This window comes from Bos javanicus, chromosome 6, assembly GCF_032452875.1.
Source record: "Bos javanicus breed banteng chromosome 6, ARS-OSU_banteng_1.0, whole genome shotgun sequence".
NCBI lineage: Eukaryota > Metazoa > Chordata > Mammalia > Artiodactyla > Bovidae > Bos > Bos javanicus.
This window is the reverse complement of record NC_083873.1, coordinates 40,067,021-40,094,643: the sequence shown is the minus strand read 5'-3', so window position 1 is coordinate 40,094,643 and position 27,623 is coordinate 40,067,021. Positions and strand designations below refer to the sequence as shown.

General features: G+C 39.4%; 1 protein-coding gene across 2 annotated transcripts in view; it reads right to left on the bottom strand.

Moving 5' to 3' along the window:
- Nucleotides 1–16,732, bottom strand: part of SLIT2 (slit guidance ligand 2) — a 406,260-nt gene extending 389,528 nt beyond the window's left edge. For both annotated transcript variants that reach the window (XM_061419763.1, XM_061419764.1), the window contains exons 1-3: nt 15,970–16,732; nt 13,224–13,295; nt 12,020–12,091 (exon numbers count right to left, since the gene is read on the bottom strand). In XM_061419763.1, coding sequence (XP_061275747.1) covers nt 12,020–12,091; nt 13,224–13,295; nt 15,970–16,148 — 323 coding nt within the window. In that variant the 5' untranslated portion in view covers nt 16,149–16,732. The remainder of the gene's footprint in view (nt 1–12,019; nt 12,092–13,223; nt 13,296–15,969) is intronic.
- Between the last annotated feature and the right edge of the window lie 10,891 nt (nt 16,733–27,623).

Below are 27,623 nucleotides of genomic sequence, written 5' to 3'. Positions count from 1 at the left end.
CAATGAGACTGTGATTGGGTAGTGTCATGCCTCATCCTGTATTTCAGAAAGAATGAAATAACATTCAAGAGAATTCAAGCATTACAAATCAAAAGTTGGTTACACCTTTTGTTACAAGATTCTTTAAAGCAATTTTCCATTGTGCTTACTCAGATGATGGTTACTGGGGCCTAAACTCTATATCCACAACCCTTGCAACATCAGTCAACCAGCACAGACACAATGAAAAAGGCTTTCTGGACTCGTTTAGTGAGTATGTATATTCAGTGAGCTCAACATATAGCAGAAATATCGTATTAAACGGTGCCCTAAAATAATTCATATTCTGTCCCAAATGACCTAAATCTTCAGCCAAGTCACTGAAGGGAGACAGAAATTTCTATTTTTTTTAACCTTTCCATTTAGTTTCACAAAAACGTATGAGAAAGTGTCAGCATGATTTATCCCTCTAGGCAAAATCAGAAGAAAACTGCAATCCACAGTTCTTTACTCTCAACTGAATAAGGCTGAGTTACAATTAACAGTGAGGGCAAAAATGTTTAAGTAATGTTTTTCCTAAAAATGTTTAACTGATATTGGGATGTTTTAAATGTTTTAGAAAAGAATTTGATTGCAACCCTAACTCAATTTAAGCCCAGGAGCTTGGCGAGCTATAGTTCATGGGGTTGCACAGTCAGACATGACTGAAGCAACTCAGTACATGTGCACTATATAACTAAGTTCTTTCGGATTATAAACACTTAGAGAAGAGTGGCAAATTCTAGCCCCAATGTACGAATTTCCCAATCCCATTCATTTTAAGTGTACAACTTAACATTTCAGTCAAAATAAATGTCTATCCTTTTTCCAAATTTAAATAAAATGATGATAAGATGATGTAAAATGCACACTTTAATGATTTATAAGTTGCTGGGCTTCCCTGGTGGTTCAGCCAGTAAAGAATCTGCCTGCAATGAAGAAGACCCAGGTTCGAGAAGACCCTGGAGAAGGGAATGGCAACCCACTCCATATTCTTGCCTGGAGAATCCCTTGGACAGAGGAGCCTGACAAGGCTACAGTCAACAGAATCTCAAAGAGTCGAACATAACTGAGTGACTGACACAATAGTTCTAGAGGAGAGCAAAAATATCCAGAAAGTAAAGTCACACTGAAGATACTTGAGGTGTTTCTTGTCTTAAAAATAAATGTTAAGGGGACAGGAAAAGAGGGCATATCAATCTTACCCTCTTTTAAACGATAATGTATTCAAACGGTCATCAGATGGGAATAGAATTACACTCATTTAGTGTCTAGAGTGTAGAAATGGTGCTAGTAATTTTAACTTTTAACAAAGCATTGATAGATGATTATAAGGAAGATCTTTGTAAGTACAAAAGATATTAAGAAATGAACAGCCTTAGGAAGCTTTCAACTCTTATTTTATTATTATTATTATTATCCACATTATTCAAGCAGAGGCTATGCATTTTTTCCCTGCAACAATGTAATAAAAATTCTGCGTTAGGTTAAAAGTTGGATCAAGTGAACCTCAGAACTTCTTCCAAGTCTAAAATGCCATGAGGCAATGATGATTATGCTTACCATCTTTTGTTATATAACTCATATTATTAAGAGGTTAGTCATCTATAGATAAATGCTCAGAACTTAATAAAATGTATATAGCTCACAAAAATGTATGTTGAGACAATCAGAGGTAAAATCATAAAATTAGTAGTGAAAAGGTAAACTTTTCACTTACACTAATTTTATTTTTTTGATGAATAAAGCACACAACAAGATTAATGTAAAGTTAAATCAAAAGCTTTTATTTTTTTCTTTGCCAGGCATAATTCTAAGGTACGAGGACTCCCAGAGTCTATTATACACTTTCAATGAACTATAATTTAATTATGATCTTGTTATATTTATGTCTGAAAAAATAATTACAAATATTCACAACAGTGGTAATAAGAATTTTTCTAGGAAAGACTCCCCATTTTCCAGAGAGGCAATCCCAATTTTTAAAATTACAGAGATGTGCTTTCATAATCTGATCCAAACCACTGGAGAACAAACATCGTCCATGAGTCTCCAACCAAAAGAAGGACGTTTCTTCAGGTCCCCAGCCCTCACAGAGGCAAATCTCTGTATGGAGTTTTCCCTTTTCTCCAAAGGATCCTTTCTAACATCCTCTGTGTAATTCCCCTGATTCTCCTACGTAAAGTTGGTTCCTCCCTTGTCTGTGTCTGCATTTGCCTCTAGTATTTGATAAGCAAGAGTCCCTAACACTATATTACTCAAAACATTAATTCACATAAATGTCTGAGTCCCACTACACTGTAAGCTCTTCAAGCGTAAAGACTACGTGCTGTGTGCTAAGTCGCTTCAGTCATGTCCATCTCTTTGCGACCCCATGGACTGTAGCCTGTCCATGGGATTCTCCAGGCAAGAATACTGGACCCAGGGATCAAACCCGCAGCTCCTGAATTGCAGGTAGTTCGTTACTGCTGAGCCACCCAATGGGGAAACCCTGTAAACACTGTATCTATGTTTTCATATTTCCTTCCCTCTTCCTTGGCACTTACTAGGTTCTTAGGAAATGCTGAATAAAAACAAACTGCTCTTTGCATTTTGATATAGTTTGGCAAAACCCTAGCATGTGCATTTTATGTTCAGCCAGCTTTCTCCAGACATGTTTTCTAAGGTACATGCCTTAGGTTTTATGCCCCTCTCCAGATAATCAAAGTCCCACGACCAAACCTGCTTTCATGAGCCCTATAGAGCAACTGCCTCCTTTCCTTTAACTTCCCCCTGTCATGCCTTTCTCAACATAATCTAGAAACTGGAAGGAATTCTATATGTTCAAACAAATTCAGATATCCAAGTGACTGAGAGCTGCCACTAGATTACATGTTAATGGGTCCACACAATTTCAGATATTGTAAGAAAGAAAGCAATTCAGATAAGAGTGCAAGCAGTGTCTTTTCTCATTTCTTTTCATATGCTTAAGAGGTTCCTAATTCCTTCTCCAAATAACAGCTAATACATACTAAACTTACCAGGTGACAGTCACTGTTCTGAGAAGTTCGCATGAATTATCACATTCATTCTACCCCATAAGTAGGTGCCACTGCTATTTCGGAGGGAGGCACAGAGCTCATAGAAAGTAGAGCTAGAATCTAAATTCAGGTGGGCTGACTCCAGAACATACCCCCTGAATCACTCCTTTCAAAGAGACACAGTCTAAACATCCCTAAACAATAATTCAAAATAATGTAATCCTCAACTTTCCCTTTCAGCAATCTTTCTTTTTTTTGGGGGGTGGGGGGTGGGTTGGGGCAAAACATAGTTTTACATAGCCCACTTCTTAAATATCTATGAATGGATCACCTGGAAATAAAACATCAAGCTTTATTTAAAAAGAAACTAGCTTTCTAGTCAGTGCACTATTTTAAATATCTATTTAAAATACCTAAAGTTGAAATAAAAATGAAAATGTGTATAAAATATTTTTCTTAAAATTCAAGTAATTTATCACTATATAATGAAAATTATTATAAATGATCTTCATGTGTCTAAACCAACCATGTGTATCAAGCAAGGTAATGTCATATGAAAAAAGGTAGGTAACAGGTGAAGTGATAACATGAATAGAAAAACAGTATTGTTGCACTTTTTTAAAAAGAATACCAATACATTTTTGGTTCCTAGTCTTCTATTTCCTCTTCCATCAGTACCAAGAATAAATGGAAATGCAAACATTACAATACAAAGTGAAACTCTTCCAAAATATTCAACAAAGGAAAAAAATTAAAGCAGAGTTCCTTTCTACAATGACCAGGAATTAAATCTTTAAACTAAAGAGTATTTTTTAAAATACGAAATTATGTTAAAGATACAGAGTGAAGTAAGCCAAAAAGAAAAACACCAATACAGTATACTAACGCATATATATGGAATTTAGAAAGATGGTAACGATAACCCTGTATGTGAGACAGCAAAAGAGACAAAGATGTATAGAACGGTATTTTGGACTCTGTGGGAGAGGGCGAGGGTGGGATGGTTTGGGAGAATGGCATTGAAACACGTATAATATCATATATGAAATGAATCGCCAGTCCAGGTTCAATGCAGGATACAGGATGCTTGGGGCTGGTGCACTGGGATGACCCAGAGGGATGATACGGGGAGGGAGGTGGGAGAGGGTGTTCAGGATGGGGAGCACGTGTACACCCATGGCAGATTCATGTTGATGGATGGCAAAACCAATACAATATTGTAAAGTAATTAGCCTCCAATTAAAATAAATTTAAATTAAAAAAAAAAAAGACTATCAAGGTGCATAATAATTTCTAAACAGAGCTGGAGAAAAAGTAGCCTGGCTTCTTCCAATACTACAAACTACTTCTTAGTAGCTTGAAGAGCATCATAATAATAACTCTAATGCAAATGTGTTAAAGAAGTTAAAATCTGATAGTCCAAGAACAGATAAACAGCATGTAGTGAATTAAGGGCATCTCAGAGGAGGATTTATGAAGCCAACAAAAATTAGCAGCATTAAGCTGATCAGGTGGGTCAATTTCTAACTGTTCCAGCAAGGATATTCAATTGTGTCCAAGGACACATAACAGAGATTCAATGATATTCAGCTCCTATGTCATCATTAACTAGATGGAATCTGCCTACAGGATCTCAGGACTAAAAATTCTCTGGTTGGAAAGTCATGGTTTCAGAAAGGTGTGTAATGAGTCTCTGAGACACATTCCTTTAGGGAAAAGATGAGAGATCCCAGTAACCATTTCCTCTGGGTGGCCTTCAGTGAGATGAATGATCTTTCTGTACCACACTAAAAACCACAGGCCTCTGAAATGCAGATTCTTAACAGCTCAACTTGAAGGGCATTATTGATAAGCTTTGTTTCAGATTATTATCTGCCACCCACTCCTGTTACTTATCCATCGTTATAGGTTGGAGGTCTTCTTTCAACTTCCTCCTCAATCCAATTAACATTTGCAACCTTCACCCCAATCCAAAATGTAAAATGAAAATGATTTTACCTAAGCTAGTAATAAAGTCCCATATTTACCTATCACTGTAAATGTGATACATTTACAATGCACCTGATTTGAAACAAGTATTTGACGAACACTGCCTTTAAAAGTCTATCATGTACAGTCTCCCGTTTCTCATACATAAATGTCTTCTTCTCAGGTAAATTTCCATTTGTCTTTTATGCTAACATTTTTAAAGCAAAGATTTTTAACATTTAGCAAGTATTAGATAAACTATATTTTCGGCAGTATCAGTATTTTCACTCTTTATGCTCCATGGTAAGAGATAAAAATTTATTAATAAAAAGTTGCTTCCTCTTCACTCCCCTTACTTCTTGATAGTCTCTATATGTTCAGAGCAATTCTGATAAATACTCTGAAAAAAAATCTGGAGAAGGCTTTGCACTTTCTTCACATCTCTTCTATTGACTATATGCTATAAGAAGAAAATCAGAAGGAAAATGATAGTAAATATGGATATTTAAAAGTCAGATTTATTATAGACACATTTTATTAGCTCAAAAAGATAAAGTATTTCCAAAACTCAGTTTCTGAAAAACAGGAAAGGAGATGTTGAAATTTGTAATAATAAAAAGTTCCAACTCTGCATCAAGTATTTTGTGAAAATACGTGCATTATCTTACTGAAACTACATACCGTTGCTATGAGATATAATAACTGTCTCCTTTAATGATGACCAAAAATGCAGTTTTCAAAGATAAGACAATTTGATCAAGATCTCACAATGGAACAGAAATCAAGTATTTACTCTCATGTAATGTTTTAAAGGTAAGGAGAAGAGATCGTATCTATTTAAAAAGCACAATCAACAGTAAAACCGGTGAGTATTTGCCAACGTTCCATAGGACACCAGGCAATAGCATATAAAATTACAAGGTGTTTTTACCGAGGGGAGGCTAGATTATCTACAGTGAGGAGAACGACAGCTAAGAGATGGAGTCCCACCTGCATTCAGAGGAGATGGACACTGCCAAGAGAACAAGTAATTTTCTGTTGATGTTATCTTAAAGCAAAAATTCCAACTGCATTAAAACCAAATCCAAACTGTTACCAAACTCTCACTCTGAAAATGTTTTCACCAACATTCCTTCCAGTCCAGCAGATATAAATTGCTCTGAAATAGGTAAGAGCAATATATGTAAAGTTCATGTAGAAAAGTCTCTCATCCCATGTTAAGTTGTAAAATTCAGTTTAGAAGGCATAATTCAAGCAGAAGGGTATCCAACAGGAATGAAAGACAGGAGTTCAACGTAAAATATTTGACATTGGTTGCTTCCACAAATACATTGTAACAGTGCAAACTAAACTACTCATTTCAAGGGAGATATAAAGGCCACAGCATCCAGCAAACACTGTTACAAAGGATGAGCCCAAAACAGATGTGGGAAAAATAAACAGCATTGCCACTGCAGAATTTATAGAACGCTCCACAAAGAGCAAACAGAACTTCTCACCACCGTTCAACTTCAAGGCCCATTAAAAAAAGTTGTATGAGAAACCCTCTCAGACAGATTCAATGTTCTGCTAAACTTCAACAGTGCACTTGCATTAAAGCCTTCTAAGATGTAAATGCAATTTAAAATAGTTCACTATCACTTATAAACAGGCAAGAATAATTGGACATTTAATGGCTATCACAGATAAAGCAATTCACATTGAGCATCGAGGTACATGATTTATCTCCTACAATGTACATACCAAGCTTCTTTACCGAGTTTGAGATGTTCTTTATAGAGACTTTCCCAAGAAAATAACTGCAGTCACTTTAAACTTGAGTATAAAGGTGCCAGAAACTATGATGAGCTTGCATTCTTTTCCAAGTAGATTAGCACTGTTAGTGTACCGTTACTTCAAGGAAAAGAATGTGTTATGTGTTGCCTACAAACTTGCAGGATGAGTTAGAAGAGGGATTCTCCACATCCCTAATGAGCAAGGGTTCAGGGGAGACTTCCCTCGGATCTGTTCCACAACACATTCTCTGCTTGAACTAATGGGTAGCGACCTACAACCAAAATTCTAGAGTGTTGGAGTTCCTTAGTTTCACACTAGCTGTCACATGCCTATAAATGGTGTGCACACCCAGGGAGAAATAACTCAACGCCACCTTCAAAAAATACATGTGCCTTTGAGATATCCTTTAGGGAGAGTAAAGTGTGTAGTCAAACTTAGGCTCTATTGTAAAGACTTTTCTAAACTGAGTTATTTTTTTTTTTTTGTATCTACTTGGTAGAAACTAAAATAGACAAGTGAACAGGTTTTGCAATGGCTTCATTATAATAATGTTTTTAGGACTCTTTCATTCAAGCAAAAATGAGTATCAAATGACACAGCTAGAAAAAAAAAAAAGGTAATCTGAAATCCAAAGATACAAAAATTTGGAATGTTTAAAGAAATATTGTCTTAAGAACGCCATTACACTTTACTGATAGGAACAAAAGTACAACCCAAGCCTTTGGCTTTATCACTTGTGCAATTTCGTTATTGTAAGCATGTAAGATATTATTAAGTTAATGAAAGACCTAATATCCAAGGTTTTCGATGGTATGCTACTGGTTCTCACTAATGTAATGTAAGCATATATGAATTTTATTTTGTATTATAAGTGTTTATTGCATTTAGGGCAAAATGCCCTACCATTTTTTTGGACAAACTTTAAAAATTTCAAAACCTTTCTCATACTCTTCCATTTGTGTTGTCAAGGAACGTATAAAAGCAGATGTTTCACAGTAATGAAATACTGAGTGGCCTGCATGCATGCCTGCTAAGTCGTTTCAGTCATGTCTGACTCTTTGCAACACTATGGACTATAGTCTGCCAAGCTCCTCTGTCCATGGGCTTCTCCAGGCAAGAATACCGGAATGGTTTGCCACGCCCTCCTTCAGGTATCTTTTCGACTCAGGGATCAAATCTGAATCTCTCATGTCTCCTGCACTGACAGATGGGTTCTTTACCACTAGTGCCACTTGGGAAGCCCCAAAATGGCCTGGGTCTCTCTAAAATGCCATAAAATAGAACTTTAATTACTTCAGCATAATCCTGTAAGACATAAGTGAATAATGGAACTTTACACCTGCAGAGAAAAGTTATGGGTCCCAGTGTGATTTTTTTCAGCCTTCTAACACATTACCCACTAGCCAAGAAGTAGTTTGAATTAATAATTTTGTATGGAGACTTTATTGCAGATATACACATGTATCTTCTATTAAGTATGCTGCTGCTGCTAATGCTAAGTCGCTTCAATCGTGTCCGACTCTTGTGCGACCCCATAGATGGCAGCCCACCAGGCTCCCCCGTCCCTGGGCTTCTCCAGGCAAGAACACTGGAGTGGGTTGCCATTTCCTTCTCCAATGCAGGAAAGTGAAAAGTGAAAGTGAAGTCGCTGAGCCTTGTCCCACTCTTATTGACCCCATGGACTTCAGCCTACCAGGCTCCTCTGTCCAAGGGATTTTCCAGGCAAGAGTACTGGAGTGGGGTGCCATTGCCTTCTCCATCTATTAAGTATAATGAAGTTTAATTCTTAAATGCTCCAATTCTTCACTATAGCTTATCTGTTTTCCCTAAATTAACTTCCATTGAATATCTAGTCACTTAACTATATCAGCTTTCATTTGAACGTTTGATTAAACAATATGAGACCTGTAATGCAGTATGAGACCTGTTAATGCAATCAACATCAGGCACATTCTCATGGCTTCATTCTCATCCCAGATAAGCAAGTACTACTGGCAACACAGAGCACCCACGGGAATCTGCCAGGCACATGTTAGGTCAAGGGGCATCGTAGGAAACTGTCACAAGTGGATGTACTGTGTGCTCATAGTGTGTAGGTGTGATTAAAACTTATTCTTTTTATGATGATTCATAACCACAGTCTGATCATCGTATCATCTGATGTTGTTTTCTATACAATACAAAGAAGTGAGTGAGAGGCAGTGAGGCAGTGAGAGAGGAAAGGAAAAAAGGAAAGAGGAAAAGACAGATGATTTTAATTCCCATCTAGTTCTTGGTATTTTGACTGATAACCTTGAGTTCCATCAATTCTTTGAAATGGAAAAAAAAGTGTTTCTTTTGTACCTATAATGTTTTAACAATAATGATTTTTTTATCCTATACTAAAACTAAACTCAATCTGATAAAATGACCCTGTTTCTTAGAGATTAAAAGTCGGATTTCTAAAAGGAACTGCTCTTATCTTCTGTTCTCAGATGTCTTCTTTCTCTAGATCAAGTTAAAACTCTATCAACAAAAAATAAAAAGAAAAAACTTAGAATTTTGAAATATTCACAAAATATCATTTGGAATTGTTTTGATTTTATCATTTTAAAATGGAAAAACAAACTTAAAACCATAAATTGCACACAAATAATGTTAATGTTTTTATTTTTGTTCTTTACACAAAGAATGAAAGTTAAGTTGCTATATATACATATGTAGTGTAAATGGCATTTACAACATAAACTTGCATTTATAGACCTTTTCATAATTTGGAGTTTGAATTTAAACTTCAGATTCAAGGTGCCAAAAACATATAAATTCACATGAGATATAATTATTTAAAAGTTAATTCACTGGTTACTTCCCATTTATTACATTGTCTCTTGCAACTATTGGGAGGGGAAGCAATCTGTGCAATGTTAATGACATCACCTACTACAATAAAAATGTATGCCATAATTATATCATTATAATGCCATAGTAATTTGATTATAGAACTCTTTGGGTAGCTTTTTAAAATTTTATTTTTTAATTAATATACTGAACAAAATATAAACGTTTACTTCACAATAACCTGAATGCATTCTTTAGCAAAACTGTTTGCCATTTAATGTATTTAAAAAAAAAATAAATATTTGAAAAGTGTTCCTAAGAAATGGTTTTAAATTCCAGAGTCCCAAGGAGATGAATTGGCTGTCAGATAACAATGTGTTTCCATCAGATGGACTTGGCAGTTGTAAACAAAAGGAATTTTCTCAGCTTTTCCTCACAAATATGAAATATTTGCTCTCAGCCAACAGCTGGGGTGATTTAAAGAAGTCCTGCATATATATTAGTTTTCATTCAAAATTACAAACCCTCCTCCCACTCTGAAACATCTTGCTGCATCTTCATAGAACAGAAAATTGTTGTAAGATGAAGTGACACTCCCAGGGGAAGTCAAAGTCAAAAAATAGCACCTACTTACAACTTTAATTGAATTTCAGATCATAAGGTATCTGGTTAATAAATTTTAGGAAAAGTTAACTTTTTCAAAATGAAAGTTCAAACGATACTCCAAAGTGGCTTGAAAAATAATGAAAAAGTTTGTTTTGTTTCAGTGTTTCTGAAAACACTTAAAATTACAAAATAAACCAAATAGAGACTTCATGAAAAGCCACTGAGAATCCTTCAAGGTCAAAGTTGTTCAAGAAAAAAAAACATAAATATACAGACATATATATCTCACATGTATATATAAATCCTAAACACACACACATATACATGAATAAATATGTTATTGATGAAAAAACTATTAATGTTTAAATGATAATTTTAAATTCTCTCTTCATTTTAACAAACATTTAAATTATATTAATGCTTAGTTTCAATGGATGAATTAAAAATAAATTTGTCAAGTACTCACTAGTAGTGAGGTAATCACAAAAGAGATCAAAGAATAAATATTTTCAGAGTATTTGTATATACTGAGATAGATTATGAACTTATGAACTTTGTTATAAAAGTAACCAAATGTTTACCTTATCTTTATTTTCTTCCCAAAACTAGCTTTAAGTAGTGACTTTACATTTATTTTGAGTCCCACAAATATATCCCTTTATTGTAATATTGTTCATGGAGAAAATTTTTATAAATAAATTAGATATATCTGTATTTAACTTTAAGTTATAAGTGTAGCTTCTATTTACAAATAACTTAGAAGTTGACAAGTCATTTTTTTACTTACAATTATACTGAATTAACTTTTGTACTAGGGCCCAGTGAATCAGTATGTGCTATACCCAAATGAACTTCATCTCTCACTATTTTAAATAAAATTTTTATTTTTACCTACAGTGCCTCTTAAAACAGACAAGAGAACTTATTAAAATAATTGTTGGTACTTTTAATAGAGCCATTATTTGGCCTTCGAAATGCAAAGCTACTAAACTTGAATTATCAAGACATATGGAGATATATAATTCATATTTCAAGTAACAAACTGTGTATTTTATCTTAATTATTTCAGACAGAGGCTTCTGTCTTTTGTACATATACACATAGGCCTAAAATAATAATGGTTCTCAAGTAATATATATCAATCCATAAGACTTTGTGTCTGAAATTTAAAAAAAAATACATTTTAAATTCTGAAGTCCACATTTGATCTTCTTGGAAAAACAACAATTAATGTTATATGACATGCTGTGATAAAGTAATTCTTACTTCCATTTATCCTTAAATGCTTTTTCCAGCAAAAAGAATATTTAGAAAGCTAATATAAAATAATGAAATAAATATTCACCACAAGTGTTAAATATCAGAAAGCAAATCTTTATAACATTAAGAACTTTAAATATTTCTTCCAATGCCATTAATGACACACATAGCAACATCATGGGAACTAAAATAATTATCAGCAAAACTTTGTTTTATAATGCCCCATTAATGCAAATAAAACCACCACCTTTCCTCCCATAAGCAAATAAAACAAACTAGATCAACAATAAGAAAAAACGTACATCTCTAAGTACCAAAGCAATGGTTACCAAGGAAGTAAATGTGTCAGGAAAGTAAGTCTGTTTTTGAACTTTATCACAAATTAGTACTATTTATAATTTCTAATTTTAAATTAGTTTAAAAATCACTAATTCAACCTCTTGTTTTTGTAAATTTACAGACTAAGACATGAAATTAAAGACATGGTCCTGGAAATGCAAGTATTATTAAAAATATAGTTACGTCGTCATAAATTTGGAATTGAAAATACTCACAGTCTCTCCAGTTCTTTAAGATCCTGGAATGCTCCTCTTTCAATGGTGGTAATCTTATTCTCCATAAGCTGACTGAAATGCAAAGTATAACAGGGGTCTTAATGTTAGCACTCATTATCTGAAAAAGTTTCAATTCAGCAACTGAAAACTTGTCCATTTACAAAATAAAATACTGCTCTGGTTTGAGATTCAATACAAAATCTAACAATGATATATATGAAAAGAGTCAGGGAGGGATAATAGTATCCTCATCACAAAACTTTCCTAAAAAATACTAATTCAGTTTCTCACAAAATTTAGTCAGAATCCTGAACCTTAAACTATAGTATATCTTGAGGAGTAACCCCTGATACTACAATTTTCATGGCTAGTTTTCAAGTGAGTTCTTAACTGAAAGAATCAACATACAACAATTCATCATATATAGATTTCAATTCACTGATGGATATATGTCAGAAATGGGAAGAATTCATCAAGGGCAAAATGTTTCTTTTAAAAATAAACAGAGAACACACAATGATCAAAAGAATATGTTCACTGCAATATAAATATTAAATTTAAATTTAATTAAAAATTTGTAAGAAAAAAGTTTTACATTACACTGAATCTCAAATGATGGTTCACTCACAACACCCAAAGAAGTAATCACATTGCAACAATTTTATAAAAGCTGCAAAGTTATTAGATACAAGAGACAATTCAAAATATTACCAATTCAAAATATTTTAGTGGGAAGAACTCTGCAAAAACCTGGATTGTTTTATTTTAATGTTAGAAAATATTTATATGTGTTGATTGCTAGAAAAGTCTGAACATTTTTATATTAACAATAATAAAATGCAGACCCACTTAAATTCTTTCTAGTTAATCTCAAATCCTAAAAGTATATCAAATGTCTCACATTACTCATATTGTGAAAGCAATTATGCTACATTTTTATATGCATAAGCACTTAGGGTTGTTACAGCAAATATTTGAGGTCATTTCCATAATACTATTTTATGGCCTGCACCTAAACTTTAATAAAAGTCTACATTTTTATTAAAAATTGTAGTATACTGATAAACAGAAAGGAAACCAAGGCCTGGTAAAATTTTATGTTTCTGTCATTGAGACAGATTTTAAACTTGAGATCAGTAATGATTCAAAATCCACAACCTTAAAAAACATGATAATTCTCCAAAACACAGACGAACATACTTACAGAACTCTTAGGTGTCGAAGACCAGCAAAATCTGTCTTGGTAATCCTTGTGATGTTATTTCCATTCAAATCCCTAAGAGAAAACAAGTAAGAAAATGAAAATTCCATTTAATTTCTATCACTATCTAGTTAAAGAAAAATATACACTGAATAAGAACTGTGAGATAAAAGATCAGTTCCAATTATTAGTTTGCAAAGTAAAAGAGAGGGAAGGAGAAGGAAGTCATCTGTGAAAGAAAATTTTTTAAATGATTCTTAATAAGTTTACACAGTCTATGCTTACCGGCATATGACAAGAAAATGAAGTGATTCTGTTATCAAGAGTTCTCTTTTGTGTCTGTATGGGAGTGCTTTTCATTTTTGTTTTTATAAGGAGGTGTATATTCATTTCACAGATACTCTGCTTTTTACTATAATTGTTATGAACACTCCCAAAAAGTTTCCTTCAGGAAGTTAAATGAACAATTTTATAATATTATTCAGGGAGAAATTTAAAAAATTCAGACCCCTATCCTTAGGTGGCACCGTGGCTAACCTTCCTAAGGCAAAGAATAAAGTTAAAATGTCATCAAAAGAACTGCACTTCAAAGACTGGCATTTATAGGCATTTACCTTCCAACAATTCTATGTTTGTATGAAAACTAAACTCTTCATTTGCAGTTCAGGAACCCCCGCTGCGAACTGTAAAGTGAAAACTACCAGCAAGGGCAATAATGGAAATAGTATTCAGACCCTGACATTTTGGTCCAGATTTCAGCACCACAGTTTCCTTGAGAGTCACAACCCCCTTTTCTGGCATCTTAGGTCAAGATCTAAACTTGCCCTGGTTTCAATCATTTCAAGTAAAACCAGGCTTTGCTGCGGTTTGAATGTTCTCCCCTTCAGGGAAGTAAACCTTACCTTGACTTTAAAACAGCATGTTTGGGGGTCTATATTTAATGTGCTTATGTTGTCAATAATATAATTTTATAAGCCGTCACTGAGTAAACTATTTTCGGAAAATTCTTTATAAATCCTTCATAAGGCTAAATTTTTTTCAAGTACCTAAAACTCAGTTGCTATATTTATTTTTTCCCCAAATGCATTCCCCTTTTGTTGAATAAGACGTATCAGTGGTTAAACTTTAAACCATTCTGAATAGCATGAAATGACAAGCTCTAAGACGAAAGTTTTGCATTGCCTTCTCCCCAAACCATTTTCCGTGCTGAGTAAAGCACCATCAAATTGTTTGTTCCCTTTTCGAACTACCTGACATAACCTGAGTCCTAAAGCCCCCATCCCACGCAAACTTGGTAAATCACATTTTTGACAAGACACCTTCGCTAGGGCCGCAACATGCCCAGCGCTGCGGGCCTGGGAAGGAGGGAAGAAACCGAGTAGGGGTCGACTCAGTGAGGCTCGGGATGGGGGAGCCATTTGCAAGGGAAAGAAGTGGCTCGACTTTAAACTGAGAGAGAGGGAAATGGGTTGGATAAAATCGACTCGAAGCGCTGGGAGCCGCGCGGGTGGAGGCGTGCGAGTCCAAGCGGGTCCCCTCCGCGGCCCTCCACCCTCACAGCCTCGGGCGCAGAGGCCCGGGGAGCGCAGCCTGGGAGCGTCGCCCAGGTCCTCCTTGCCCCGCCCGGCCCACGCGCAACAGCGAGGGAAGCGCGCCCCGGACGCCGGGGCAGCGGCCTCGACGTTCACAAAGAGAAAGGCCTCCACGCTTCACTTCCCTGAACTCGGAAAGCGCCCCACAAGCAGCGCGTGGGCCGTCATCACCCGCTCTGCTATTACTTCTTCATTAGGGGATCGCAGAGACAGGGAGGCGGGGATGTCTGCGGGCAGCAGAGCGCGAAGAAAGGAGAGGAAGGAAAGGGAGCTGCTGACACGCGCAGAGACGCAGAAACTGCCAGAAAGGTGGAAAGGGGGCACTGGGGCTCAGCAGGAAGGGCCGGAGGGGGCAGCCGAGGGCCGCGGGGTTACCAAAGCGGACAGACCCGCCTTGACCAGTCCTCGTTTGGACAGCCAGCCCCAACTTCGCTTAGTCGATGGGACGCGCGGTCTTGCCTCTGGAAGTCTCCCTGCTCCGACACGTCCCTTGGGGCTCTCCGCCGCCGCCTCCTCCCCCGGGAAGTGGCAGGCGGGGGAAGAGTAGCTGGGGGCTGCACGGGGCCGCTATCCTGGGGCATCCTTCCTTCCGTGGCCTGTGGAAGTGCCCCCGGGCGGGATCAGCCTCCCCACACCCCATCTCCTCTCCCTCCATCCCCAGGAGGGAGACACAAAGCCCGGGAGCAGAGGTTTCTCTCATTTGAGTACCCCCTTCCCCTCAACCCCTCTCCTCGCGCCACCCCGCGGTGACAAGAGCCGGAACTGAGCCCAGAACCGACCCGCGAGAGTTTCCAACCGCAAGGTGACTCAGTTTACGGAGTCCAAGGGACTAAGTCGCGTCTCCCTTGCCCCGGGCATACTCTAGTCCTCTTCCCTCATCTCCCCGCCTCCCCAGCCTCAGAGAACCAGCCCGCAAAGGGCAGCGAGTGGCGGGACGAGAGCGGGAGGAAGGGACCAAGCGCAGTAGTCAGCGGGCCCGCCCCTCTTTGGGCAGCGCCCTCCCAGAGAGTTCAAGCCTAGGATGCGCGTTGAGGAAAGCTAGTGGGGGCTGCCCCAGGCACAAGTCCCTGTGCCTCGGGGTCCCTCCAGTCTAGATACAGGGGCTGCGCGACCCCGATGGGAGGGAGGGCCAAGGGGGAGAATGAGCCCATACTCACAATCTCTCGGTGTTGCGGGGGATATTCCTGGGCACACTGCGCAACGCCAGCCCGTGACAGTCCACTGTGCTCCCGGAGCAGGAGCACTGCGCCGGACACGCTTGCGGCGCCACCTCGTTCAGGATCGCCAGCACTAACCCCAGAGACAGGGACAGCGTCTGCCAGCCGACGCCGTGCATCTTCCCCCGCCGCCTCCTAGCTCGCCGGCCCCAGGGGTTTCTCTTTAGCTCGTTCCTCTGCTCCAACCGCGCGGTGCCTGAGGCCCAGTGCCTGGCTCGAGGCTAGCCACCCAGAGTGTCCAGATAACGTGCACAAAATAATACAGAAGTAACAGTAATATTCAAGGCAGTAGAGCTGACACAGGTACACGCCTCTCAGCTCCCCTCGCCCTTCTCCTGCAGGGCAGACGCTCCTTGGGCAACTTTAGGTCCAGAAGATCAATTGGCCTGGCCAAGGCTACAGAGCAGCGGGGAGCGGATCGCGCGTCGGCTGTCTGGCAAATATCAACTTGGCTGTAAGAGACCTGAAGCTTGCAACGGCTGATGAAGATCGTGAAGATGCAGGGGCCAGTTGTGCGTGGAACTGAGGTGATCCGATTCCACCGATCCCCTCTGCAAATCCAATTCCAGTGGGGACTGTATAAGACAGAAGGAGGAGGCTCAGTAGGAACGGTGGCCTCGATCAAAGTGGGCTCTCCGAAACTACAAGGCGCAGGAGCCCCGCGGGCCGGGAGCGAAGCACACTGGACGACTGGACATGGCGCGCGGGGGCGCACAGGGCTGGCGCGCAGACGGTGGGGGGGGGGGGGCGCGGAACCGCGCTGCGGGGCTCCTGGCGTGACTCACTCACGCGGCCTCCCCCCCTGGCCTGCAGCTCCTCCGCAGCCCCAGCCGGTCCCCGTCACATGCACTTCGCTAAAGGATGTATGGGCAATTCCGCCTCCCGCCCGGCGTCCTTGGAGACGCTCCGCACGAGGGCCTTCCCCGAGGTCAAGCAGAAAAGACAAAAGGGCAATCGCACCGCCACAGCAGGCAAGAACATCCACTAGTCACAACCACGGCAGAGGAAATCCAAAAGGCCAAGTTGAGGATGAGAGCTCCTGCTAAGACTGAGTAGGGAATGGCTGGCAAGCCGGCCAGAAAGAGTGTGGAAAGGCCAAGCTGGAGGTGTCCGCCTCCCAGGTCCTCCCGGGGTGTTCCGGAAGGCAGAGAGATGGCAGTTGGGTCGGTGGGATCTGCTAATCCGAGGAGACCCCAAGAGGCAGCTGAACTGCAGTCCTGTGTGCGTGCGTGTGTCAGCCCCTCGCGTCTCCCGGATACGCCGCGGCTCCGCAGCAGACACCTGATGGCAAAGGTGGAAGAAACAAGAGCAGCCTCCTGGAGCGGGGGCGGGGCGCAGCCCCTCGGTCTCCCCCCGACAGCCGCCCACAAGTGGGCCCTTCTTCTCAAAGTGCAGGAACTTTTCCCAGGTTTTGAATCCAGTCCCCACAGCTACGGTGGGAGTCCTCCCGCCGACGTCGCGACGCCGCCCGAATCCGGGCGCTGCACCTGACTTGGCGGCCGCAGTCCGGAGCAGCCCGTCTGCTTCCAGCACCTTCCCTTCTCCAGGTGGCTTTTCGCGCCCCTTTCTTGGGGCAGGAAAGTGGGGAAGAGGGAAGGCGGCGGTAGGGAGCGGGGACTCGGTGGCTCTGTTGACTCCCGAGCTCCTGGCAAGTGTCTAAACAATAGGACGGACGCAGCAGCCCTTGTCTAGCTCGGCTGCGGGAAGGTGGATTGTTGTTGTAACTGGAGTTGTTGGCTCGGGCTGCCTGGCGCTCAGTGCAGCCGAACAAAAACCCGGCCCGCGCTTCTGGAGCTGGCCGCGGGCCCCCGGACGCTCCCCTTTCTCCTCAGCGCTCCCGCCTTGCCCGGAAAGCTCGGCAGATCCCGCCTGCGCCCGGGAGCCACGGCGCTCCCATCACTCGCCGCCGCTCCCTGCCGCCTTTTTTAACCACCGTCTGCGGCAGCAGCAGCAGCCGCCGCCGCCACCAGCCTCCGCCGTCCGCGTACTCCCCAAATAAATAACCCCAAGCCAGAAGTTAAGCCGGGGCCGGCTTTATATATCCGGCGGAGCCCCCACCCACCCCCCCCCTCCTCGGCCCCGCCCCGCGCGGTCCGGCGCCGCCCACTGGCTGAGCCCGGGTCTCCTGCACCTCGCCGGGCAGAGGTGAGGCCAGGGTTGCCAGCGGCGGGCGGAGGCGGCGGCGGGCGGCGCGTTCCCGCGCACTCCGGCTCGCGCCCTCGCTCTCACGCCCCAGCAAAGTTTGGCGGTGGAAGGAGGTTTCCCCCGATCCGAGCTCTAGGGCCCCAGAGGTAACCCAGGCTCGAAGACGGTCGTTGGTAGTGGGTGGAGGACAAGAGAGCTGCTTTGAACGCTGCTCGTAAACAGCGCAGCCGATTCCTTGCTGCAGCTTTTGCCACGCGATCCTAGGGGGGACTGCTCAGTGTTTAAAGCACTGAGAGAGAAACAGAGACATTATGGTTTAAAAAAAAAAAAAAAAAAACCGAAATAAATCTGCCTGAGCTCACAGACACACACATGTTTATTTTTGGGTGCTTAAAAGTTCAAAGTTTTTGTAAGTTGGAAAATGGTGCTTGTGAACCTTTTCGCCAGCCTTCCCCATCTCCGACCCACCCCCTTCCGTTTAACCCTTTCTTTGTAGTCACGCACTTAACACCGTGCTCAGTTGACGTCTTGAGTACACACTTCGCTCACAAAACTCCAAGAGCTTCAATATATCTGTGCGATTTTACTCTCTTAGGAAAGGAGGGGGAAAAATAAATCCCTAGCAACGCACGTTGTAACCAGAAGGCTTTCTTTATTTCAGGGAGTTCTGGATATTTTTTCCCCACTGTTTTGGAAGAGAATTTCCTTGTTTCGTCTTGTCTTTTTAGTGTGATGTGTGTCTGGCAACTGCTACCACTCTCCCGCTTCCCACTCCGCCCCTCCGCCGCCCTAAGCAAAAACTGTCACCATTGGTTTGAAATGACATCTGAATGAGTCGACAATTTCGCTTGAATTTAAAATAACTCACCTCCTTCTTCCTGGTCCCAGTCCACCCTAGACCGCTTACACAGGAATTTGTGCAAGCCCCCTGTCTAATGCCAATCTCACACCCTTGAATGCGAGAGGACCCATCCAATTCATTTTTCTATTTCCTTCATCTAACAGTATACACGACACACAGGAGGTCCCCTGAAAATTCATCAATTTCTTTAACACAAGAGTATCCTTAACTTGAAATTCCTCCAGTATACACAGTAGCTTTTCTCCTACTTAGGTTTTCCAAAATATCTTTGCAAAATAGCTACCTCTACCTGTGTCATTTTGCTTGCCCTGAAAAACTTGAAGCCATTTTGAGGCATGTCCAAAGACAGGGGACCCATTAGATAACTGAATTGGAACCCTGGATTGCTCATTTTAATGCCACAAATTTATATTCATCTGTTCATTTAAGTACTTCAAAAGCATTTAACATTCATTAACTCATTTGTCCTTCTAGATTTTAGCATAAAGGTCTGTTATGTAACTTCCTTAAGAAGGAAGAAGTAGAAACCATGGTCATATTATTTTCTGCAAGGAAAATGAGATAAAGAATAAGTATGTATCATTGATGAAGGACTGTTCTGTGCCTCCCCCCACAAGACCCCCAGGGAATTTTCTTTAGTCTGTACTAGTAAATTATATGGTTGAAATATGTTTACTACCACACTAGTTTACTTAATTCCACAACTTTAATACCCTGTCAGCAACAAGATATGAGTATTTATGTTCACTTTCATCCGCCACACAGAATCATGGCTCTGTATTTTAATCACAAAAATGTATCTTGCATTCCAAATATTCACAAGTAATGTTATTTATATCATTGCACAATACAAGTCATAGATACGAGTTCAAGTTTGATTCTTTCCCTGGCTCACTTTCCATTCTGTGTAAAACCAAGAAAAGAACCAAAAATACCACTTACAGCAACATACTTACAGAAATATATTTTTTAATTTGATGCAAATTTGAATAAAAAGATACATCCAGTGGATTTCATCAAGGAAAAAAAGACTACAAGGAATTCCTGAGAGATACGGCACATTAATTTCTTTGTGTCGTCAACTTTTTCAGGGAAAAGGGCAACTTATACATGAGTAACCAGATTTATCATTCAAAAAAATATTAGTATTATTTCAGGACATTTTTGGAGGCCTCACTTGCTTTAGTATTGTTAACTCTAGGTCTTCATTCCTTCTAGACTACATTGCTCCCAATTGAATTCTGAACTTCTCTTTGACTCTGTTACACCTATCCTGAAGAAAGCCTTCTGTGGTGCCTCTTGTTATCATATGAGGTCGCCATAAAGCCTGACCTTGTTTAAACAGAAGCAGTGACAGATTTTCTTTTCTTGGGCTCCAAAATCACTGCAGTTAGTGACTGCAGCCATGAAAGTAAAAGACACTGGCTCCTTGGAAGGAAAGTTATGACAAACCTAGGCAGCATATCAAAAAGCAAAGACCATTTTGCCAACAAAAGTGCATATAGTCAAAGCTGTGGTTTTTCCAGTAGTCATGTACAGATATGAAAGTTGGACCATAAAGAAGGCTGAGTGCTGAAGAACTGATGCTTTCAAATCGTGGTGCTGGAGAAGACTCTTGAAAGTCCCTTGGACTGCAAGGAGATCAGATCAGTCAATCCTAAAGGAAATCAACCGTGAATATTCATTGGAAGGACTAATGCTGAAGCGGAAGTTCCAATACTTTGGCCACCTGGCACAACAAGAAACTCATTGGAAAGATTGAAGGCAAAAGGAGACAGGGTGGCAGAGGATGAGATGGTTAGATCGCATTCCCGACTCAGTGGACATGAGTTTAAGCAAACTTCAGGAGATACTGAAGAACAGAGAAGCCTGGTGTGCTTCAGTCAATGGGGTCACAAAGGGTCAGACATGGCTCAGCGACTGAACAACAGCAATCCACTAAAGTCAACATTCAAGTCCCCTATTACCTTGAAAAAAAAAAAAAAACCCAGTTGCTAGCATGATTTAAAAAACAATTTATACACTTAAACACTCATACAGTAAAAAAAAAAAAAAAGACAAGAAACAAAAACAAAAATAAGAAAACATTCTCTCAATTTACATTTTCTATGGAGAAAAATTCTGTGAAATTGGGATATATGGGGGAAAGGAGTAATAAAGCAGAATTGATGCGAAATAGGTAAACATGAGTAAAAACAGAGTTAGATAACAGCAATAGCATTGATTTAATTCATGACACAAAATAATTCTGTGGATTTAACTACTTTAGTGGTACTGTTTTCCATTTTTGCATATTGTGTTCAGGTAAATTACATATTTTTTCTCATAATATTTTTGTATTAGAAATGTAAATATTTAAATTTAACAGCATGGAAATTAAGAATTAAAATTTGTTTCATGCCTCCTATGTTCCAAGCTATTTGATAAGAGTTAAAAACCACAGTATAATTCTAAATGGTTGCTATTTTATTTGTGTTCAGGACGTTGGTCTTCAGCCAGGTCTGATTACCTGGCGCAGATGAAACGAGAACTGAGTTCCCTGAACTCATATCTCAACTGGTTCTCCTATACCCAACCTAAAGAGTTCTAGAATTTCCAGGGATCAAGGAATCTATAGTTCATCAGAAGCTGTCACCCTCATCCAGGAGATGTTCACATCTCTGCTAAATCTGTTTGCATCATCTGTTTGGAGGGGAGAACTAGGATCCATAGTTATCAGTGCCTAGTTACTAAAACTGGACCAGCTTTTGGAGCTAGTTTAAACTCTGAGATGATTATCTAGGGCAGTGGTTTTCAGAGTGTGGTCTCTGGACCAACAGCATCAGAAACACCAAGGATTATATTAATAGTTAGAAATACACAGTTTTAGGCCCCACCTCAGGGTAGAGTCAGAAACTCTGGGGGTAGATACCATAAACCTGAGTTCTAACAAGCCTTCAAGTGGTTTTGATACTCACTGAAGCTGGAGAATCACTAGTCTCTAGAGCTTCTCCATGGCTGCATCTGAGCCACCAAAGTTTGGAAAAGCAGGCAGCAATGAATGATAGGTAGCACCTGCTGATTTGGCTTCAGTGTCTCATTCCTTGGCATTTGACAAGTGTACATTCCTGATCACCTCTAGGGGGCACCAAAATGTTTTCTTGGACAGCCCCACAGAGGTAACAAGAATTTAGGCTCATTTTCCAAAGAAATGGCCTTGAGAAATGGAAAGAGCTTGCATCTCAGCAGGCTGCTCTAATTGTTATGTCTCAGCCAGGTACAAAATTCATTTCATAAGGGTTTTTTTTTTCCCCAGTTTAATATTGCATATATGTATGGGAATAAGAATGCCTACTTTTCATGATTACTATGAAGATAAGATGGTATCAGTCAAACTAACAGCATAATACCCAGCATTGAGCTAGGTGCTTATTAAATAAAGGGCAGTATAATGATTTTCATCATTACTACCACTACTCAGCAGTGAACATTTCTAAAATATTTTGTATTGTTAGAATAGCTTTGATATTTCTACTAACTATTGTAATGATCAAATAACTCCTAGTGCTGAGCCCTGGGAAACCCTGGGAAAGGTGTATTATAAGAGTAGAGAAAAGATCGAGGACAAAAGAGAGAAGATGGTACCGTTAGCTTCATGATAATTATGCCCCATAATACTTCTTTTGAAGAGGTGAAGCTGGTTTTCCACTGTAATAATTTGTTACAAATTATGTTGTAATTTGGATATGTCACTGAGATTTTCTGGCCTTAGTTTTTCTCAATTTTAAAAGATTGAGATTAGACAAGTTGAACAACAAATCATTCCCAGTTTCAGTAGTAATGTAGCTATATTCATTAAGTAATGGTGGTTTAGTCACTAGGCCGTGTCCGACTCTTGTGACCCCATGGACTGTAGCGTGCCAGGCTCCTCTGTCCATGAGATATGGCAGGCAAGAATACTGGAGTGGGTTGTCATTTCCTTCTCCAGGGAATCTTTGCGACCCAGCAATCGATCATACCTGGTTCTCTTGCATTACAGGCAGATTCTTTACCGGCTGAGCTATAAGGGAAAGTATTATTAACTAGTATCTGGTTCTAAACACTGGGCTCATCACCTTATATATCTCGGTTTCTTTACTTCTCAGGACAGTCTTCTGAGTTAGAAGCTATTTTTCTCTCTCATAGATAATTACAAAAACTGGGGCTCACAGATATTGGTTCAGTTGGTCTTGTTCATACAGCTAGTAACTGGCAAAGTAGCAATCAGTATTCCACTCTGACACCAAATTCCATTTTATAAACATCAAATAAACTGTTTCTCAAATTCTGTGATTTGAATGCTTTCTGCAAAGATTCTTTCTGTATAAAATTAAGACAAAAGTGTATCTGGGAAGGTGAAGATGGAGTAAAGAAACATTTGAACATTTAATGTGTAAGATATTCAGGCAAGAACAACCACAAAATACAAGGTTAAAGAAATAGTTAATACTCAATGAGGCAGGTTAAAAAAACACATTAACATTTAAAAGCCGGAGGGAAAATAACAAAAATTTTAATAGTTTAACAGGGTTAAAATAAATTTACAGGAAATTAACCATTGAGAAAAAGGAAATTCAGTTGCAAAAACAGTTTTAAATTGCCTAATCTTTTGACTTACTAAATCTAAAAATGCCTCCTGATTTTTACAGAAGAAAACATATTTCTGTGTTATTTGGGAAAGAGGGGGCAGGAACCCCTTATAACTTCTGCAGGCTCCTTCTACTAATTCAGAAAGGTTGACAAGGTCACAGTATCAGGCTAATATTACAAAGATATTTGCTGTGGTGGTGATACTTGCTCAGTTGTGCCTGACTCTTTGTGATCCTTGGACTGTAGCCTGCCAGTTTCCTCTGTCCATGGAATTCTCCAGGCAAGGATACTAGAGTGGGTTGCCATACCCTTCTCCAGGGGATCTTCCCGACCCAGGGATCGAACTCAGTTCTGCATTGCAGGCAGAGCCTGCAGGCCACCGTCTGAGCCACCAGGGTGGCTGGCTTAACATAAACTCCAAACAAATATTTTCAAATCCCAAGGCTAAATAGTATGTATTTTAAATAAAAATCAAATCTGATTAACAGAGGCAATTCATAACCACTATTAGAAAAATATAGTTCAAAATGTATACCTTCTTAATGGTCAAAAAGCCATTTTCTCATACAAAATAAAGAGTCACAATAATGTCTTAGACCAAGAGTTAGCAAAGTTTTTCTGTTAGGTATCTGATAGTATTTTAGGCTTTGTAGACCAAAAGACAAAATTAGGGATGTTATGAAGACACAACATAATAAAGAAAACAAATTTATACAACTATTTTGCTGATGTAATTAAAAATATAGCTTTGATCCTAATTTTTTTGTAATATAGATCTAATCATAAGAATTATAGAATTCTTTGCTAGGGGATAATATTCTTTTAATTGGGATCCAAAGTAGGTATTTTCTATCATTAAATCAATTACTAATTTAATAGCTAAAAATCATTTCTAGCTCACTGGTGATGTCAAAAGAGGTGCTAGTGATAAAGAGCACCACCAATGCAGGAGACACGAGATACAGGTTCAATCCCTGCGTCAGAAAGATCCCCTGGAGTAGGAAATGGCACCCCATTCCAGAATTCTTGCCTGGAAAATTCCATGAGCAGAGGAGTCTGGCAGGCTACAGTCCACAGTGTCGCAGAGAGTTGGACATGTCTGAGTGACTGAGCATATACAGATATCAAAAGGTGTGGCAAATACACTTTGACCTTAGTCCAAAGAGGTGGTTGTTCAATGGTCGAGGTCATAGATTCCTAAAGGGTTATGTTAAAATTTGAAGGGATGTGGTAAAGATAAGAGCTCTGAGCTCTAAAGTGGCTGCGTTTTGACAAGCAATAAATGTCTTTTTCAGTATTATCTACTGCTCTATTTCTTGAACTCTGAAATGCAATTCTGCAAAAGCATTTAAAGAAAATTTAAATTCATTTCATTTTAATATAAAATAAATTAGTACAAGATATGCTGCATATCCATTTCTTGCATGTGCTTATCTGTTGAACCAGATGGTCTTCATGTAGAAAATGGAGATAACAAAAGTAACATTTATTAAGTATTTACAATGTGTAGGCATTATTCCAAGTGTTTTACTTTATTTCCTCATTTACTCCTCCTGGAAAACTATATTTAACCTTATAGAGATGTAGTTAAGGGAAAAGAAGGTTGAGTGACTTGCTCATATTACTTTAGGGATGAGGAAAATGAAGCCAAGAAAGGTTAAATAACCTGCCCAAGGTCACTCAGCCAGAAAAGGGTGGAGCTAGAATTTTAACCTCAGCAGCCACTGTCCAAAGCATTAGGCATCTCACTAATTTATGAATCATAGGAAATTCATGATAATGAAATGCAAACTATGTATCTGAAAGAACTACATACATTGTAAAATAATGTATTATTATTATTTGCATTATGATAATTACTTTTAATTGAAGATGGTGAATGCAAAACAACATACAAATATTTATCAATCAGTGGAGTGAATATAATTTGATGAACTAATTCTCTTTTTATCTCCTTTTTGTATTAACAGAATTATTTCATTTCTCTTTCTTTCCTTGGGATACACTCCCCTTAATTACATAAGACAAAAAGAACATTTTCCCCACTGAAACAACATGGAAATTCTACAACAGATGAGACATGGATGATAGACAAGTCTGTGTAAACTTAGGAAAAACCATTATATACGGAAGAATCTCTAAGTATAAACAAAGAAGTTCAGCTGTTCAATAAATAAAATGTCACATCTGAAAATCCAGAAGTATTACTTTAGATCTTTCTTACTAGTCTTTCCTTGTTGTGTAAGAAATATCAATTCATAAAACTGTGTACTGTTCATTGTGATTAGGAGATAACACAACAGAAAAATATAACCATATACGGTTTCCCAAGCAGTGTAATGAAAAAATTATGAAAAATAAAATATGAATTATTATAACACTGTTTGAAAAAGTATATAAAAATAAAGTAACTTCTAAAAGCTTGTTTGTGCATTCCAAATTGCTTTATTTTTTGATTAAAGTAGGCAGTATAGCTGTAGATCTGTTTGAGATCTGAGTCAACACTCTGTGTGTATGTGTTCACTTATATATTCTTCTTTGGTGTCTTTGCCAGGATCTTATTCAATTTCATTTTTCTTCCTTAACCTATCATACGTGGAAAATAAGAGATTATATATTACCCTATTTCAAAGAAGTTATGAGAATTAAATAAATTAATCCATAAAAGCACCTGGGGACTTTCTGTTCTGGAACAAGGTGCTACAGGCTCACGTATCCCCCATCTTTCCTCTAAGTACAACTAAAGCCTTGGAAAGGATTCAAGAGACAATGATAAAAGGATTAGAGAACTAGGGGAAAAAAATGTGGACTGACAAGGAGGTCAGGACCTGAGGAATGACAACACTGTGAGTTTCCTGTTTCCTTTTGTCTCACGTAGTGCCAAGAAAGGACAAATCCAAGAAAGACTTAATGGGAAGCCCTGCTCCATATATAGGGCACCAGCTGGCTGAAATCTACCCAAAGCAGCAGCTTCAGAGACCCCAAAGGCCAACCCACCCCTGCTGTACTGTCGAAGGCACACTAGCAGGTAAGCTGACCCAGCAACGGGGCAGCATCCTTGGAGCCCAGCTATTCCTGCCTCCTATCCTGTGGCATAGGAGACTCAGGCCCGACATTTTCTGCCTCTCCCCGACACTATGGCAGAAGATGATCCAAGATACTACTTCAGTAGCAGGAATCGAACAGGAGACCCAGCAGCAACAGGATAGCAAAACAGGCCAGAACCACATTGCAAAGCCTATGAAAAGTAAAGTGTCATTAGAACTAAAGCTCTTAGAAGTAGGCCAGAAACTATATGCTAAATATAAACAGGCTGACTACGAGCTAAAAGAGACTTAAATAGCATCAAGAGTTTCCTAACACAACATACACAATACAATAAGAAAATCACCCATCACACCCAAACCCAAGAAAACCACAATTTGAAGGAGAAAAGGCAATCAAGTGACACCAATTAGATGGTGGGCAGAGGGGGGAACATCAAGACAGTTCAGATGAAACAATACTAAGAGAATTTGTCTTGACAGCCAATCTACCCTGACAGAATAGCTATAGGAAGTTCTCTAAGACAAAAGGGATGGAGGAAGGGAACTAGAAACATCAGAAAGGAAAAAAATAAAAAAGGAAGTAAAAATATGAGTAAAGACAATATAATTTCCTTCTCTTGTGCTCTCTAAATCCTGTTTAATAGTAGAACCAAAATCACAACACTGTTACGTGATTCTCAAGGCATATAAACATTGAAGATAATTGTATCAATAAATGAGTTGATTATCATTTTCACATCAAAGGATTATTTGATTTAGCTTAGAAAAAATGTATATTGGGCCCTATTAACTGCTTAATACTGTTCTAGATGCCAGAGAAATAGAGATAGAAAAGACATAAATCTTTCTGTTGCAGAACGTGTTAGTTACTGGGTAGACAATGTAAAAATAGGCTTAGCAACTGCTCTGATGCATATGATGAGAAATACATA